Source organism: Cercospora kikuchii (genome assembly GCF_019650295.1).
Source record: "Cercospora kikuchii DNA, contig_00009, whole genome shotgun sequence".
NCBI classification, from domain to species: domain Eukaryota; kingdom Fungi; phylum Ascomycota; class Dothideomycetes; order Mycosphaerellales; family Mycosphaerellaceae; genus Cercospora; species Cercospora kikuchii.
In genome coordinates this window covers 1,906,263-1,922,091 of record NW_025408590.1, presented here as the reverse complement: position 1 = coordinate 1,922,091, position 15,829 = coordinate 1,906,263, and the positions used below count along the sequence as shown (strand labels likewise).

The 15,829-nt window shown below is 54.3% G+C and overlaps 6 protein-coding genes across 8 annotated transcripts; 3 read left to right on the top strand and 3 right to left on the bottom strand.

Annotated features, from left to right (window-relative positions):
- Nucleotides 1-73: 73 nt before the first annotated feature.
- Nucleotides 74-1,184, bottom strand: CKM354_001286100 (uncharacterized protein; the record flags this gene model as incomplete). The annotated part of the gene is made up of 2 exons (XM_044808393.1): nucleotides 74-891; nucleotides 938-1,184. 2 exons carry the CDS (start codon nucleotides 1,182-1,184, stop codon nucleotides 74-76), a joined length of 1,065 nt encoding a protein of 354 aa, XP_044664328.1.
- A 526-nt stretch (nucleotides 1,185-1,710) lies between these two features.
- On the top strand, nucleotides 1,711-2,334 carry CKM354_001286000 (uncharacterized protein; the record flags this gene model as incomplete). Its single annotated transcript, XM_044808392.1, has 2 exons — nucleotides 1,711-1,801; nucleotides 1,862-2,334. The coding sequence occupies 2 exons, from the start codon at nucleotides 1,711-1,713 to the stop codon at nucleotides 2,332-2,334; spliced, it is 564 nt and encodes a 187-aa protein (XP_044664327.1).
- A 466-nt stretch (nucleotides 2,335-2,800) lies between these two features.
- CKM354_001285900 (uncharacterized protein) lies at nucleotides 2,801-4,857 on the top strand (the record flags this gene model as incomplete). The annotated part of the gene is made up of 4 exons (XM_044808391.1): nucleotides 2,801-3,134; nucleotides 3,189-3,294; nucleotides 3,370-3,907; nucleotides 3,961-4,857. The coding sequence occupies 4 exons, from the start codon at nucleotides 2,801-2,803 to the stop codon at nucleotides 4,855-4,857; spliced, it is 1,875 nt and encodes a 624-aa protein (XP_044664326.1).
- A 1,620-nt stretch (nucleotides 4,858-6,477) lies between these two features.
- Nucleotides 6,478-7,581, top strand: CKM354_001285800 (uncharacterized protein; the record flags this gene model as incomplete). Its single annotated transcript, XM_044808390.1, has 2 exons — nucleotides 6,478-7,161; nucleotides 7,240-7,581. The coding sequence occupies 2 exons, from the start codon at nucleotides 6,478-6,480 to the stop codon at nucleotides 7,579-7,581; spliced, it is 1,026 nt and encodes a 341-aa protein (XP_044664325.1).
- Nucleotides 7,582-8,604: 1,023 nt separating this feature from the next.
- Nucleotides 8,605-10,230, bottom strand: CKM354_001285700 (uncharacterized protein; the record flags this gene model as incomplete). 2 transcript variants are annotated; one of them, XM_044808388.1, is made up of 3 exons in its annotated part: nucleotides 8,605-9,902; nucleotides 9,961-10,091; nucleotides 10,151-10,230. In XM_044808388.1, the coding sequence occupies 3 exons, from the start codon at nucleotides 10,228-10,230 to the stop codon at nucleotides 8,605-8,607; spliced, it is 1,509 nt and encodes a 502-aa protein (XP_044664323.1). The 2 variants fall into 2 exon arrangements, with proteins under 2 accessions (XP_044664323.1, XP_044664324.1); XM_044808389.1 differs by having other exon boundaries at nucleotides 9,961-10,088.
- A 2,449-nt stretch (nucleotides 10,231-12,679) lies between these two features.
- On the bottom strand, nucleotides 12,680-14,917 carry CKM354_001285600 (uncharacterized protein; the record flags this gene model as incomplete). Of its 2 annotated transcripts, none has more annotated exons than XM_044808386.1 (1): nucleotides 12,680-14,917. In XM_044808386.1, the coding sequence occupies one exon, from the start codon at nucleotides 14,915-14,917 to the stop codon at nucleotides 12,680-12,682; it is 2,238 nt and encodes a 745-aa protein (XP_044664321.1). The 2 variants fall into 2 exon arrangements, with proteins under 2 accessions (XP_044664321.1, XP_044664322.1); XM_044808387.1 differs by having other exon boundaries at nucleotides 12,680-13,636.
- Between the last annotated feature and the right edge of the window lie 912 nt (nucleotides 14,918-15,829).

Sequence of the window (15,829 nt, the reverse complement as noted above, 5' to 3'; positions counted from 1 at the left end):
CTACAAGATCTAGCTCACACCAATGATTTATGTACGATCGAAGCCATGTCCACGCCTTGCGTTCGAAGTGGCACTAGATGGCTGTATTTACTTCCTCGGGGGTCAGCGGAGCTACCCTTGGGACCTCTCCAGTGTCACGCCAGTGCTGCATCGCTTCGTTGAACATTTTGCGTCGCTCTACCAGCCACTCATCTGGTTGCAACAATGATCCTCCGGCAGCATCCCGGATAGCTGCATCTCTTGCGCGCTGTTCATCCGTCATGGGATGCATGTGATCTCCCGGCTGCGGAACCATGTAGAGGATGCGTGCATCCGTCGACACATCGTTCTGGAGATAGAAATCATGGAGAGGTTTCCAGCTGCGGCATTGACGCTGCGACGCATGATCCGGGTAGGGTCGTGGGAAGCCGTCAAGCCACTTGTAGTTGTAGACGTCCCAGCTCACATGGCAGGAGATGTAGTCATATAGTGCCCACAGACAGTGCTCCCCGTGGCCTTTCACCAGCGGAGTGACACCGCCTTGTTCTGTGGCATTGATCTTGTAATCGATTGGATTGAGCATGGTGTGGAGGACGTGGATACAATGCATTTGATGCGTGAAGTCGAGGCGTGCTGGATAGATCTTATCACCATAGCCCCAGTCCTCTCCGATGTGAGCATATTTGGTCGGATCTTTGCCCATCCGTTTCATGTCCTCTGCTGACAAGAGGAATATCTTGTTGTGGCCGAAATACTGGTGGTAGAAGGCCTCACGTTCGGGGCTTGGAGCAAGTCTCCAGGGGTGCTCTTGAAGGTGAGGATCCGCTTCGCGCACCTGTGGCGTCTCCGTGAAGTGACTGAAGGATTTGCTTGCATCAGTAGTCTGGAGAAGATCGCGGATCATCGAAGGCACTCCTCATAATTAGTCAAAGTCGAAAGCGGACACATGACCACTTACGGATTGTTGCAGAATCGTAGTTCCAGCTCATGGGCGTAGCAGCACTTCTGATTGCGTACCCAGCGATGAAGAAAGCCGAGCACGCCGTGGCCACAAGAGACACCTGCCAAAGATTTTGACGGCTGCGAGGTCTTGTTCGAGCGCTTTGGTCGATGAGACCGGAGTCTTGCTGATCTTCTTCATCGTCGGACAGCGGACGCCACTTCTCGTCTCTGAGCTTATTCATTATTGCAGTGCAGCAAGCCATGTTTTCTGAATGAGCCGATCAAGGTAGTGTGGCAAGACTATCACAGGAGGAAGCAAGCAAAGCTGAAGAGAGTCTGTAGAGTACCCATACGGATGAGCTGGGACTTGAAACCTGCGGTGAACGTCTCGCGGCAAATTCGATTGGGATACCCTCGCGATCAGCCTAACACGCAGTGGAGACCTTCACAGCACCTGATTTTTGATCGATCGTTCAGATATCCGTTGCATGACTGATCAGATCACAAGGACTTCGCGATCTGTGGGCCATGCCATCGATGATTGTTGTTCACTTGGGCATCCATGCAACGCTCAAGTCCCACGTAATACGACGAATATTCTTCCCAGGCGACCTCTGCTCATAACTCATCCTAAGCTGAGATGAGGTCATTTCCTGACGACTCATTCCGACTCGATGCGTTGGAGTCCATCAACGACATATATAGACCTGTGAAGAGCCGCAATATGGGCTCTTACCGCAAAGCATTCATCCTCCAAAAGATATATACCGAGTCCCACGGCACTCAAAGATGCAATTCCGATCTCTCCTTCTCTCTACCTTCGCGGTTCTCGCATGGACTGCTCCAGCAAAAGACGAAGAACGTGGAATCTCCAACGAGCGTAAGATCCTAATTGAGCCCGTCCTTTGCCAGGCCAAAGGCTAAAGCTAAGACACTGTAGTAGGGATGGCTTCCACTGACCGCAACTATGAACAAAGACCCCGTGGGCCTTCGGAAGCTCAGGTCAATGCCATCCACGCTAGACAGGGCTATCCTGATGGCTACTACGAGGACGAAGCCTACGTTCCGCCAAAGTCCAAGAGAGATGAGGTTGAAGAAGCCGAAGTCCAGGCCATCCGCGCCAGGCAGGGTTATCCCGATGGCTACTACGAGGACGAAGCCTACGTTCCGCCAAAGTCCAAGAGAGATGAGGTTGAAGAAGCCGAAGTCCAGGCCATCCGCGCCAGGCAGGGTTATCCCGATGGCTACTACGAGGACGAAGCCTACGTTCCGCCAAAGTCCAAGAGGGATGGGGTCGAAGAGGCCGAGGTCAAGGCTATCCGCGCCAGGCAGGGTTATCCCGATGGCTACTATGAGGACGAGGCTTATGTCCCGCCGAAAGCCAAGAGGGTCGATACCGAGGATGACATGTAAAGAGCTCGTGGTGAAAGAGAAGTGCCATGTCGACGTCACGTGCAAGAGGTTGCTTGACGCCTGTCGATGACTAGGAGATATGTTTTGGTGCCTACGGTAGCAGGGTCCTGAACTGCATGTTGGGTCGTGCGAAAGTGTTTTGCTCAACATTTCCAAGGCTTCGCTCCGGATGCTGCCCATGGAAAGACTTCCACTCGTTATTTAGTTTGCAAGGACCAGCGTCTGGGTATGAACTTTGGTCAGCGCTGTGAACTCTCGTTGCAGAGGTGGGAACCGCTAGACTTGGCAAAACTACGGAACTTCGTTCGCGTTATTGAATTCAATCCCTCGCGCTCCTCTCGAGAGTTACCTGTTCTATCTCACTGTGCATAGCTCCATTCTTATATGTCCAGGTCAGCGTTGAAGCAAGGTGCGCCACACTCGACAACTTGCGATACCATTCGAGATAGGCGTCTGTCTACTCAGAATGGCTGTTTGCCACACTTTGTGGTCCGCAGTGCTCCTCTACTTTGCATTCTTCCACGTTTCGAGCGCTGTCGCAGATGCTGAAAGAGAGAATTTCGACTTCGTCATAGTCGGCGGAGGAACAGCTGGACTTGTCGTGGCGAGTCGCCTTGCAGAGCATCGTAATTTTTCTGTGCTAGTGATCGAGTACGGCACCTACGAAAAGGACTCATCGATGTCAACACCAGGCCATTTCAACAAGATCCCGAGTTCGCGATATATCAATATAACTTCTGTTCCTCAACAACATCTACACGGACAGACGTATTCAGTCGTTGTGGGAGGCACTCTCGGCGGTATGATCCCTTTCAAGATCGTGAACCGCGAACTTCTTCACTCACACCTCGTAGGAGGGAGCTCCGTCAATCGTCTCTTCTTCTCGAGGGGAAGTCAGTCTGATTATGATGCCTGGGAAAGCTTGGGTAATAGAAACTGGTCGTGGCACGCTCTCGAACCGCAAGTCTCACATCCATTGGTCTACTTAACACAGATCTCATGTCCCTGTGTTGCTCCGCTGACCTTGATGCGCAGTTACTTCTTGAAGAGCACCAACTTCACTCCCCCGTGTGAGATGGCTAGGCATATCTGGAAGTTCACCTGGGACGAACGGGCTTGGGGCAATGCCGGTCCTATACATGTCACTCTCCCGCCTTTTCAATGGGAAACATTCTCGAGCTTCAGAAATGCCTTTGCTGAAGTGACAGGAATCGTGAATGGTGCTCCGATTCCACATCCCATTGACGGTAATACTGGTTCCGCGGTCGGAGCACTTTGGGTCCCGGCCAGCCAGGACGGCGGCGGAGAGCAGACTCGTAGTTCTGCCGTGACTGGTTATTACGCGGTGGCTCGCCGTGCGTCTAATTTCAAGCTCATGCTCAACGCCAAGGTGACCAGGGTCGTGTTTGAGAATAAAGTAGCCGTTGGTGTGGAAGTCTTGGATCGCCAGACCAAACGCGTGACAATGATCAACGCCAGGAGGGAGATTGCCCTCGCAGCGGGAGCGATTCACACTCCGAATATCTTGCAAAAGTCAGGCGTTGGATTGAAAAGTATGCTAGAAGAGGCGAAGGTACGTGCGGGAACTGAGTGCAACGATCCAGCAGACGACTAACATATGAGCAGATCACAGTGGTCCATGAGCTACCCGGTGTGGGTATGAACTTCCAGGACACGCCCACAATGGTGTCCGTCTACAATTTGACCAGAGAAACCACGCTACAGAAACTCTGGACGGATATGGGAAAGAACGCAACGGCTCGCATTCACAAGCAGTTTGAGCACGAGTACTCCCTCAGCCGTTCTGGGCCTTTGACCATGGCTCAAGCTAGCTTTGCGGCTTTTCTGGCGCTTCCACACGTCACAGCCCGATGGAATGCCACAGTGGCGAGCATACAAGCGCAAGACCCATTCGCAAATTTGCCTTCGCTTTACGTCCCGAGCGTGAGAGAGGGATATCAGCACCAGCGCCAGATCATTCTTGACCATCTGAAGAGCACCGTAAGCGCAGCTTTTGAATTTCCCGTCAATGGTCGAACCGATCCCTTCCAAGGACTTCTGCTGAAACCTCTGTCCCGGGGAACTGTGACGCTGAACACCTCAGATCCCGAATTGGGGCCATTGGTGGACTACAGAGCGCTCGCCGATCCAGGCGATAGAATGCTGATCGCTCACATGATGGATTTTACCAGGGCTCTGATGAGTACTGCAACTCTGGAACACGAGCTCGGCCCAGTAGCAGTACCAGAACCATCAGAAGACAGCGTTTCGATGATCGACACCGCGATCAGGAAGCGAACGCTCTCACCATCCTGCTCTCATCAGTGTGGGACCTGTGCAATGCTCCCATTGCATTCGGGTGGCGTGGTCGACGATCAGCTCATGGTGTACGGCGTCGGCGGACTAAGCATTGTCGATTCGAGTATCTTGCCTATGCTTCCTGGTGCAAGGCTGGGGAGCACAATGTTTGCGGTTGCCGAGAAAGCTGCAGACATCATTTTGCTGAGGCATCGGACGGAGTAGGGACCAGGAACAGGTCTGTTGGGAATCAATCCATGCCACCCGTTCTAGCTTCAGTCTCTAGCAGTCCGGCACAGGCTCTTCTTCCTTTGCACGCATCGAACGACTGGTGAAAGCTGATAACATCGGCGGCTGAACGAACCTAAAACGTACCAGGTGTGTATGTAAGTCTGCGGGGATCGCTGGGTGCTGCGGCATCATCATCATGACGACCTGAAGTCTGATCAAAGCATGCGGCTCGTGATAGCGGCTCATCATCGCACGACTGACCCGTAGTTCGGAGGTTACAAATCGTAAATCTGGGAACACTAAGGCCTTGTCCCCGATCTTCTGGAATACTGGCCGCGGACTAGCTTGCAGATCAGTGAAGTTCCCACACTTCGGAGTACAATCCCTACACTGGGCATGTATGAAAGGGCACGAGCTCGGCAGAGCATGTTGGGTCAGCCAAAGTCCTTCATTAGGTTCACACAAAGCCCGAGCGTTAGGGATGCCACACAATAGCTGCATTGTATCTTCTCAAATTGTGTCATTCTGGGTGAATTGCGCATGTCCCTCGTTCTATCGCAACAGCTCTGGTATCGTGCCGTAAGGATGCACTTAGTCAAGGAGTGATCCCCTGGCGCGTATCCAGAATGCCATTCGCTGTTGACCTGTAAAGACGTGCGTTGGACAGTACCACGTATTCCTGACTAAAAGTTGCAAGGTATCGATGACGGCCGACACACAGGAAATCTTTGCGAGAATTTGACGCTGGTTTGAAGCGACGTAGAGCCATTATTGGAGGCAAATAAACGTCAATGGCAAATATGGACTATTGAGCTAGGATCCCTGGTACTGTGTCACCCTCGTGGCATCCAGAAAGACTGCGGCAAGCGTGTGCGTCGAAAGCCTCAAGGACCTACGATGAGATGCGATGAAGCGGATCCAGGGAAAAACGGCTGAAGCGGGTGATAGCGGCCTGAGTAAGAGGTCACGAGGTTGACTGCTCGTGAGACCACGTCGAAAGTTGTTTTGAGTACTATGCAGAAGGTTTCGTATCGCATGCATTCTCTCCAATGCTATTCAGAGTGAAGAGCAACCAACACCAGTGATATCCCTTGCCGCGCTCGAATACCACTCTGGGATATCTCTTCCACGGTTGATACATGGGGTCATCGGCAGAACCTGTCTACAACACATGATTGCATGCTTGTCGGTGAGCAGATATCTGATCAGTAATCGTCAAGTGGTGTGAGCACATCAGAGTCGCGAGTGACCCACGTCTTGCGATGAACCAACCGAGTTGTCAACGCAGGATGTCGCCTCTCCCCACTTGACTTTGCGGTGGATATGTTGTCGAGTGATCACGCATGGCGTGCACAATGAACCTTGTTGCAAAACGAAGTGATCGTGGCCATCGCGAGGAAATGCCACCCCGTCTGTTCGCTCCACAGGCAAGCATGCCAGTTGAAGCTCAAGCATCGATGCCCACTATGGATAGGGAGAAGAGGACGCTAGTCTCCGACCTGGGAGGAGGTAGCGACTGAAGGATACAAGTCCTCATTCATTCTTGGTGATCGAACCAGCGGAAGCATTATCTCTCGCACTGCATATGCGGATTACTCGTCCAGACAATTCAATATGGGTGGCCGCGTTGGATTGAAAGGCACGGTTAGTACCACGTGGTCACCGGACTTCGCCACAAAGAACACCGTCTATGCGACACTCTCCGTACTGGTTGCTCTCGTCTACTTGGCCACCGACATGTCGCCACAGAGCCTCCTGAAGCAGCAAGTTGAGGACTTGCATGAATGGTTCCGAGCGGGAGCTATAGCGTTTGGAACGAACATCATGCAAACCTCGACCGAGAGTTCACTGTCTCTGGCTGACAACTACACCGACGGCTGCCCCGAGCATCGTCCTCAAAGCCGACTCATCTCGATGGATCCGCTGATGATCTACGTCGAACAGCTCCTCACGCGGGACGAGGCTGCCCACGTACTGCGCATGGCAGAGCCCCACTACAAGCCATCAGCAGTCGTACAGCCCGACGGCAAAAAGTACGACAGCGACTTCCGGAAATCCGTCTCGGCGAGAATCCCCTACGACCCGGTCGTGGCGTGTATCCGCAAACGCGTTGCCGAATTTCAAGCTTTCACGCCCGTGGAGAATGTGGAAGAAATCTTCGTCGTCAAGTACGGCATGGACGACCACATCCAACACCATTTCGATTGGCATGAAGCATTGATCAACCCTCGAGTGACAACATTCTTCGTGTACGTGGCATGCGATGATGGAGTGGGAGGGCAGTGTGAGGGTGGCGAGGTATGTCCCCCGAGTAGTGTGACTAAAGATCGTCGAAGTCCTTTTGCTCCATCAATCCGATGCTGACCCGCGCCCCAGACCAACTTTCCCAACTGGCCCGGAGACACCGCTTCGGAATGGTGTGAGCGCGGCTTTGTGAACTGCGAAGCGCAATTCCCAGGGATCAGTTTCCGTCCGATCGTGGGCAACGCAGTCTTTTGGAACAATTATCACTCCAATGGCACCGGCATTGAGACGACCTTGCACGCTGGTCTGCCGGTGACGAAGGGCACCAAGGCGGGTTTGAATGTCTGGACCAGAAAGCACAAAGCCTTGAACACGGATGTGCTCAAAGTACATGACAGAAGTCAACTATCGGACAAGGACAGAGCTTCGTGTGACGCGGAATCGCAGACTGGCCCGTGTTATGTCAAAGTCTGAGAGAGCAGCAGAAGGAAAGCTCGACACAAAACTGAAAATTTGCGTGCGTTCTCCAAAAAAAGGAAATGTGATCGAAAGATGGGATGGTGACTCGCGGCGTAAAACTGTAATTCTGCTATAGGATGGTACCAATGCAACAGCTGCCGCTACTGTAGATTGCGAGCATGCATTAGTTTACAGACGATTTTCCAACCACTCACCACACCGAGATCAAACCTTCAAGCCGATATGAATCTCCTCCAAATGTCTTTCCGTTTGGCTTTCGAAACAAAAAGGCTAGACTAAAGAGCTCGTCGGAAAATAACATTACTAGTAAGCGAAAAAGTTCGTCAAGCAGAAGGAGCAAAGAGAGAAGGAGAAGGAGAAGAAGATGAAAGAGAGGGAGAAGAAAAGAGAGAAGAGCAGGGATATCAGATGCTGGAATCAACGAATCCATTACAGAGACAAGCAAGCTAAGATTGGATCTAACAAAACAAGAAAAAATGGATCGGAAGTGTGAATCTCATCTGCTCCACATAAGATGATTGTCTCCATGCACACCAGAGCGGCAGGTTCGAGGGTTCGATAGTATCGTCTCTTCCATGCATGGGCGATCGGAGGGGCGGGTCATGTGCGTGGGAAACCTCGAGGGAATACGGAGAGGGCAGCAGCCGGACACATGAAACTACAGCACAAGTGTGCCGGATGATGACTCTCTGCAATAATAGCATGTCCCTTCCCCACCAGATATCCACCCTCGGCGGCTCCGAAGCTCGTGAGGATACGGAGAAGGAGGAGCAAAATGAGGAAGTCACCAAGTAAGTTTCTCTGGGTCAACACTTTTCTCCTTCCGGCACGAGTTTCGCGTTCGTTGGCTTCGTAGCTCGAGGGACCACGGAGAAGCGGAAGAAAAAGACGTGAAACCACGACACAAATAGGTTGAGAACATGACTCTCTGCATTACTAAGATCTTCCCTTCCAGTCACATAATCACCCTCGTTGGCTCCGAAGCTCGACAGCATCCAGAGAAACAAGAATTCAGCCCTACTCCCTCCACCTAAACCTCGGATGCTTCCAATCCAAATCCTCAATCTCCCTCCTCCCGAGCCCTTCCAACTCCTGCTCCGGAACCTGATGCTCCCGTGCTCTCTTCCCATTATCCCATCGAATCCAAAACCACAACGCAATACTCAACAGCAAAATCGTACTGCTCGTCGCCAAATTCAATCCATTACCAATCGGGAAATTCGGTCCATCGAAGGGGAGGAAAGCCCACGTGGAAATAAGACCGCCGACATTACCCAACATGACGTTTGTGCCGATGGCGGAAGAGCGCGCGGTATCGGTGACGACGTTGGCGGAGACTTGAGCGTTACAGAGAGAGCCGAAGGAGAAAGCTCCGATGGCGATGATGAAGATTGCGCCGTAGCGGAGTTCGCCGTCGGTGGAGGCCAGGAACATGATGTAGCCGATCATCATGAGAGGGGCGGAGCCGATGAAGTAGACGACGCGACGATCGGTTTTGCCGCTGAAGTAGGGGATGACGAGAGTTGCAACGGCGCCGACGATATACGGTGGCACGGTGCGGAGTTGTTGTTGCACGACGGTCTTGCCGGGGTAGATGGTTCGGACGATGGTAGGGGCGAAGAAAGCGAGGCCTTGCACGGTGATGTTGTCGAGGAGGAAGATGAAGGAAGTGGCCAGGACGACGGGGTTGAAGATTCCGAGGAGGATCTTCTTGGTGTCGATCTTGTCGAGGACTTCGGTGGTTCCGACGCGCTCGGAGCGGATACGTGCTTCGGCGAGAGCCTTCTCCTCAGGGGTGAGCCATCGTGCAGTGGCAGGGCGGTCTGTGAGGGTAATGAACGCGATCAAAGAGATGCCAATGGTGATGACGCCTTCGATGGCGAAGATCATGCGCCAGCTGCGGAGAGTGCCAAAGCTGTCCAATGTGAGAATGGCTGACGCGAGGAGACCACCGAACGCTCCGGCGAGCGGAGCCATGACAATGTACAGCGCCAGGCGAAAGGCGAGCTCGGTACGGCGATACCATCGAGAGAGGTAGTACGCAATTCCGGGAAGCATGCCAGCTTCGAACAGACCGAGTACAAAACGCACACCTGCGATCTGCGCCCTATCGTGAGTGAAAGCGCAGGCCACAGAAGCAGCTCCGAAGCCGAGCGAAATGGATGGAATGAACCATCCTGGGCCAAAGTACTTGCAGGCGAGATTGGAGGGAATTTCGAACACGATGTAGCTGATGTAGAAGGTGGTGAGGACGAAGTTGTAGTCGTAGCCCGTCAGACCGAGGTCCTTTTCCAAGCCCGCAAGACGTGCATTGCCTGGTGCCATGGTCAGCATACATATTTCAGAGAAATGATCGAGATGAAGCAGACTCACCAATATTCGCACGATCGATGAAGCAGAACAGGTAAAGCAGCGCCACTGTGGGCACAATGCACAAATCGATCTTTCTTCGCAACCTCTTCTCCGCCGCGGGATCAAGAAGCACCTCGGGGGTCATCTCACTGCTGGAAGAGTGTCAGAGTCAACTGACCATCGCTGATCCATGGACGCGTGGTGAACTTACTGCCCTGACCCTACATCAGATCCATTATGCTCTGCGAGGTGACCCGTCTTCTCGTCCCCTCCGCTGGGGATGGAAACCATCTTGTCGCTCTCTCCCCTTCCGGAGGTCGCCCCTCGATGGACTGATAGTTATACGCGATGCCTCCGATGGGTCGCCACGCGCTGAGATAAGACACGCGCGCAAACAGCTGGGGGCAGTCAGAAATCTGGGGAAAGGAATCTGGGGTCCGGAGATTTGGGGAAGTAAGATGAAACCAGGACCAGGGAACGACGGACCTCAAATAAGCCAGGCGAAACGAGTTGCCGTCAGCGGGAGTGAAGGGCGGTCCAGAAGGTGTCAGTTGGTCAGCAGTAGCAGAGTGAAGTCTTTCGCTCTCCCGACACTCTTTTCCGACTCTTCGCTTGCTCGGGCCAATAGCCACAGCGCACTCGAAAGAGACAAGCGCGGAGGGGTCAGGCTGGGCATTTGTCCTTGGCGAGCATCCACTCTGCCGTTTCAGTCGTCTTGATTCGCTTGGTTGTCGCTCGGGGCGATGCTTGGTCGCGGAACACGTGTGCATGGCAGCGCATGGCACCTCGGATCGGCAGTCCAGGCCAGAGACACGCGACTTCGGTGCCGGGAGGAATGCAATCTTCGAGTGTCGTCGCGACAGTACAAAGTACAGCAACCTCCCTACGCGCGTTGCGGATGCGTCTTCTTCCCCGGTATATCCCCGGACCTTCGCACGGCTGCGGAGAAGGATTCTTCAGAAATCTGGAGGCTCGAACTATTTCTGTCTCGCCCTGTCTTGGCACTATACGATGCAAGGACACTCTCCTTCTTTGCTGTTTCTGGAAGACTGTGTCGCACATAGACCAGATACGGCACATCAAACCAGGATCCACGTGTTGATATCTCGCCAAGCTCATGCCCAAGCGACGCGGCGGCATGGTTGAGCCACTGCAAGATTGCCGCAGGGTCGGATCTATATTGCGAGGTGTAACACTGCATTCCTGCTTCCGGTAACTCATATGTGTAGGGCAGATCTATCGCGAAGTCGAAATTGGCGTTCTGTCTGGATTTGTACGAGTTCGTCGCCGATTGAGAGCAGACCAGCAGTCTTCCCATTATGGGCAAGGACTATATCTGGCAACACTATAACTGGCAACGATGCGAGATTCCAAACTATGTCTCCCCCGAGAATAGAATAGACCGGACAGAAATGGAATCATCATCGACATCTCTCAAAGCGCAATCTTCAGAGGCGCTCGGATTCTCAGCTGCCCGAATTCCGTGACTGCTCATCCATGAAGCTGGATCGTTGCATCACGTAAGTGCTGCAAGTATGTACACTACGCTCAACGCTTCTAAGCCTGGAAAGTCACACGGAGTGATTCCAATCCGCGAGCCGCATTGCCTTTTATGCGCCAGGGCATTTGATGACGACGGCATTCAGAAGACTTACTTGATGTGAGCAGAAAACCAGACGACGATGCTGCTTCATGATGAACTTACCCAGCTGCCCCTTCGACCATTCTTCTAAGCTACGACGAAGGGCCCATCGCTGCTAATCCATTCGTGAACAAGAATGCAGCATTCGAGACAAGCAGTCGAACTACTCCCATCCAACGCCCTCTCCCCCAGCTCAAGTCCTCGCCAACTTCGACAACATGCCCATCACCGCGGCTGCTCTGCTTGATTTTCATTCATTGGCGTTAACAAAGTCGAGTCCACCATCGACATTCCATATTTCACCGCATCTCTACGATCCCATCCCGTGCACCACACCAACCCGATCACCTCCATTTTGCCCCTTCTCTCACCTTCTGTCCTCTACATGCGCCTCACGTCCCTCACCCCGCTCTCACCATCTTCCAGGTCCACCTCGCATCTTGCTACTCACACACATTCCCGGACCAAATCATCATCCCTTCCAGCAATTCTCCAAACCCCCATCTCATCCTCTGCTCCTCCTTTCTCCACCGCATCAGCGAACGTCAAACACTTGTTACACAATTCTCAAAGTACTTCTTTTTCCTAGCACACTAGCAAGTCTCCATCGGCAACTCTCCATACGCCACGCCAAAGAGAGGAGAGATGGAGAAATGTAGCATACGCTGCTAGCGTTCGGAGTCGGCAGGACGCTAGAAGGCATCGCAGCCCGAGGGACATCAGTTACCCATCGTACCAAGCAATCAGCGTAACAGCCAAGCGGGAAGTTTTCGCGCCCAACAAGAAGAGATGTGGGAGAAAGTGGTTGAACAAATTGTCGTACTTTCATTTCATTTCACACCAAAGGATATCTTCTTTTATGATAACACATCCGACTCACGAGAGCGTGAGCTATCATCCTTTCACATCAACAAGACTCTTTCATTCATCGTGAACCATGCTCCTCATCATCGTCCCATCTAGATCGATCGCATCATTTACTTCCCTGCAACAAGAAACTGGTCAGCACCAATCCTCGACTCGCCATGACAAAATCAAGCACACGCGTGAAGAAGAACGCCCCCATCATACCTTGATCGGGAACAGTGCAGATGCAGATTACAATCGCGGCTTCGACTTACTTGCGGCGGAAGTCAGATCAAATCGGTCGTTGTTGGCCAACTTCACCCAAACGTTGACAAAGTCCTGCTTGAACTTGGCCTCTCCGTCGGCGGCGCCGTACACTTCGGAAATGGCGCGGAACTCGGGGTGGTGGCCGAAGATGAGGTCGGCACGCGTGCCAGTCCACTTCTTCTGGCCCGACTTGCGGTCGATGCCCTCGAAGACTTCGCCGCCTGTGGACTTCCACTCGGTGTTGTTGTCGAGGAGGTTCTTGAAGAAGTCGTTGGTGAGGGTGCCGGGCTGCTTGGTGAAGACACCGTGCTGTGAGCCGTCCCAGTTCTGGTTCAGCACACGGAGACCACCAATGAGGGCGGCCGTCTCGGGTGCGGAGAGTGTGAGGAGGTGGGCGCGGTCGACGAGGAATTGCTCGGTAGTCACGCGGTTGGTTGACTGGCCGTAGTTGCGGAATCCGTCGACGGCTGGCTCGAGGTGAGAGAATGACTCGACGTCGGTCTGCTCCTGCGAAGCATCGGTGCGGCCGGGTGTGAATGGAACCTTGAGGCCGGATGCCTGCTCGACGGCGGCGGAACCAGCAAGGACGATGAGATCAGCGATCGAGACCTGCTTGCCGCTGTCCTTTTGAATCTTCTCCAACGCGCTGACGACTTCCTGCACCTGCGCTGGGTTGTTGACCTGCCAGCTCCTCTGTGGCTCGAGGCGGATACGAGCACCGTTGGCGCCACCACGCTTGTCGCTGCCACGGTAGGAAGAGGATGCGGCGAAAGCGACAGCGATCAACTTCTGTGGGGCGACACCAGAGCTGAGGATCTGCTTCTTGAGAGCCTCGGCGTCCGACTCGCTGATGGTCTGAGCTGGTGGGTCTGGGATTGGGTCCTCCCAGATGGAGACCTCCTTGGGGATCTCAGGTCCCAACCAGCGCGAGCGTGGGCCCATATCACGGTGAAGGAGCTTGAACCAGGCACGAGCGAAGGCATCATCGAGAAGCTTTGGGTTCTCGAGGAACTTGCGGGAGATCTTGTCGAATTCAGGGTCGAAGCGAAGGGCGAGATCGGTGGTCAACATGGTAGGCTTGAGCTTGATGTTGGGGTCGTAGGCGTGTGGAATGATCTTGTCGTCCGTCTTGGCCACCCACTGGTTGGCACCAGCTGGAGACTTGGTGAGCTCCCAGTCGTACTTGTACATGTACTCGAGATACTTGTTGCTCCACTTGACAGGAGTGCTGGTCCAGGTGACTTCGAGGCCTGATGTGATGGTGTCGGCGCCCTTGCCTGACTTGTAGCTGTTCTTCCAGCCGAAGCCTTGTTGCTCAATTGGAGCAGCGTTTGGCTCGACGCCGAGGTTGTCGGAAGGACCAGCACCGTGGGTCTTGCCAAAGGCGTGACCACCAGCAATGAGAGCGACGGTCTCCTCGTGGTTCATGGCCATGCGGCCGAAAGTGGTCTTGATGTCGCGGGCGGCGGCGAGTGGGTCCGGAACACCGTCTGGACCCTCTGGGTTGACGTAGATGAGACCCATGTGGGAAGCACCAAGAGGCTTCTCGAGGTCGCGGGAGTGGATATCCGTGTGGCCCTTCTTCGACTGGTCACCGTCGACCACGCCGTGCTGGGCAAGACCCTCCTTGCCGTCCGAGTAGCGGACTTCGTTGCCCAGCCATGTCTGCTCGCCTCCCCAGTAGACAGACTCATCGGCTTCCCAAGTGTCTGCACGACCACCAGCGAAACCGAATGTCTGCAGACCCATGGATTCAATGGCGACGTTTCCGGTGAGGAGGAAGAGATCCGCCCACGAGATCTTGTTGCCGTACTTGAGCTTGATGGGGAGCAGCAGTCTGCGGGCCTTGTCGAGAGAGACATTGTCTGGCCATGAGTTCAGCGGAGCGAATCGCTGCTGACCCTCGCCACCACCTCCTCGGCCGTCGAAGACGCGGTATGTGCCGGCACTGTGCCACGCCATTCGCACGAACAGACCGCCATAGTGGCCGAAGTCTGCCGGCCACCAATCTTGCGAGTCGGTCATCAATGCATGGAGATCTTTCTTGAGCCCGGCGTAGTCGAGGCTCTTGAATGCCTGAGCATAGTCGAACTTGCCGCCGAAGGGATCGGTTCGCTCGGTGTGCTGGCGGAGGATGCCCGTTCGGAGCTCGTTGGGCCACCAGTCGCGGTTGCGGGTGCCGCCACCGCCGACGTTGCTGTGCTTCACGGGGCACTCGGCCATGGTGTGTGCGAGATGTGTGGTTTGTTTGGGGAGGAGGAAGAGAGGTTTGGAGGAGGAGGAGGAGATGAAAGAAGGAGGAGGGAATCGGCGGGAGAAGTGGATGATTCTCCTCTGCAACATTTGTAGCAGCGGAGCAGACAGGCAGTGAGGGAGCGAGCTGGCCTTCTGCCTCTGGCCTCGCCCTGCACCTGCTGCCCACAACTGCTCGAGTCGTCGGCGCGGCGCGGGGTCGACGGGGATCGCGACTGCCATTGCCTGACCTACCCCACCACCGATCGCCCAATCAGCGCGAGCGAAAAGTCAGCCTCGGTCGCTCTTTCCCTTTTGATGCAGCGAGCGCGGAGGACAAGCGCGGTCTTGGCGGGTTGCGTTTGCCATTGTCGCTGCCATCCATGACGCCAGCCGGCAGATGGCGTGCGTGAATTGGCACGTTTCGTCCGTCTCGTTGGTGAGGTTCTGCACTCAGCAATCATTTCCGTCGCAGAGGACGTGTACGAGCAGGACCTGCAGGTGATGCATTATTGCCGACCGGGACCCTCGCCGCGGCAATGAAGCCTGAGGCCGAATCTGGTCAGCAGCTTCTCCGAGGCCGTGGATGGCGACGTTCTTCACCTCAGCGCGTGTCCATCGGAACAGATCCGACAGCAGCTCGCGGTGGCGGTGGGCAGCCAGATCACCTCCGTCTGCAATCAGTCCTCCATCTCCGTTTCCGAGTGGGCGAAATCCTCCAACACTCGTCCACGCCATCACAGTGAAGCTCTCCCAGCTCTCCCGCCCATCGCCGCAACTCTCCCACCAAGCTTGTCAACTGCTTGCTCGACCAACACAATTCCCACGACGAGCATTGCCCATTTCCAGTGCCACGCGCAACTCTCTCCTCATGGATGACTGAACACCATCGAACACCCTGTG